The sequence below is a fragment of the Lactuca saligna genome, chromosome 2, assembly GCF_052625555.1.
Source record: "Lactuca saligna cultivar CGN05327 chromosome 2, ASM5262555v1, whole genome shotgun sequence".
Taxonomy (NCBI): domain Eukaryota; kingdom Viridiplantae; phylum Streptophyta; class Magnoliopsida; order Asterales; family Asteraceae; genus Lactuca; species Lactuca saligna.
The window spans coordinates 108,231,432-108,232,685 of record NC_136418.1 but is presented as its reverse complement, the minus strand read 5'-3'; the positions used below and the strand labels follow the sequence as shown (position 1 = coordinate 108,232,685).

The 1,254-nt window shown below is 37.2% G+C and overlaps 1 protein-coding gene across 1 annotated transcript; it reads right to left on the bottom strand.

The window, feature by feature from the left end:
- Nucleotides 1–407: 407 nt before the first annotated feature.
- On the bottom strand, nt 408–842 carry LOC145029967 (uncharacterized). The gene has a single exon (XM_078978412.1). It carries the CDS (start codon nt 840–842, stop codon nt 408–410), a length of 435 nt encoding a protein of 144 aa, XP_078834538.1.
- Nucleotides 843–1,254: the final 412 nt, after the last annotated feature.

Sequence of the window (1,254 nt, the reverse complement as noted above, 5' to 3'; positions counted from 1 at the left end):
TCGGCGTCTAACCTTTTAGAAGATTTCCCATCCATCCTCTTCTGAAACTTTGAGAAATTACGGCCTGATTTCTCAAAAGTCTTCACAATGAAAGCAACACTAGCAACTACCTTTTCCATATCATCAGTCTCACTTTTAGAAGAATCAGTGTCTGAATGGTTTTCAGTGTCTGACTCTAACACTTGCTTTTTGTTTGAAAATAATGCCACTGATGACTCACGCTGAGCATCCTTCATCAGCTCCTTTCTCTAGAGCTTGGATTCCTCATAGTATCGAAGGTTTCCATAAAGACTTTGTAGATCCATTGTGCTGATCTTCTCACTATTTTTCAGCACATCAACATGATTCTCCCAACCTGCACCCAGAGAATCCAAAAACTTCTGCACTAGAATAGTTCGATGCTTCAACTAATCTAGTCTCCGCAGATCATTAACAAGAGTATTAAACCTGTTGAAGGTTTGAGTCAGGGTTTCACCTTTCTTTGCAAAGAAATGTTCATACCTTTTGTTTAGATCATTTATCTGAGTGGCCCTGACTTCCTCAGTGCCTTCAAAAGATAAAGTCAGTGTGTCCATCATTTCTTTTGCTGAGATGCAGTTCTGAACCAGCCCAAAGATATTATATGGCAAAGCATAGCTGATTGCAGCCCTAACACGTACATCTAGACCATTCTTTCTTTTATCATCTGTTGTCCAGTTCTCCCTAGGTGTCTTCTTCATGTCACCATCAGGAGCATTGTTTTTCAAGGTCTGATACATCGGAACATATGGACCATCATTGACGATGTCCAACATGTCTTCATCTACAGATTCTAATGCATAGAGAGCTTTAATTTTCCACATAGCAAAATTGGTTTCATCAAATGGAGGAATTTTAGCAGAAGAATAATTTTATGAATTTAAAGAAGAAGACGATGAAGCCATTTGCTTGATAAGAGAACACTGCTCTGATACCAATTGAAAGTTCCTAAGATCAAACAATGACTATAAACAAGAACAACGAGGATTCACAAAGATAAACTTTCACTAAGAATGATAATCTCACAAAGAGATTATCGAATGCACAAAACGGCTATTAGGGTTTGTGAAAGATGCACCTTTTACAAACTTGTACAAAAGACTATATAGAACTAATCTAGGCAATCCCTACAAATCAGGGATATACCAACTAACTAATAGACGAAAACTATGGAAACTAGATAAGTACAAAATCTGTTCCAAAATTGTGAATATGAAACTATACACTGAGCAATTA

What these genes read in the sequence shown, in the direction of transcription:
- LOC145029967 (XM_078978412.1), bottom strand. Translation starts at nt 842, where the DNA reads ATGTGGAAAATTAAAGCTCTCTATGCATTAGAATCTGTAGATGAAGAC.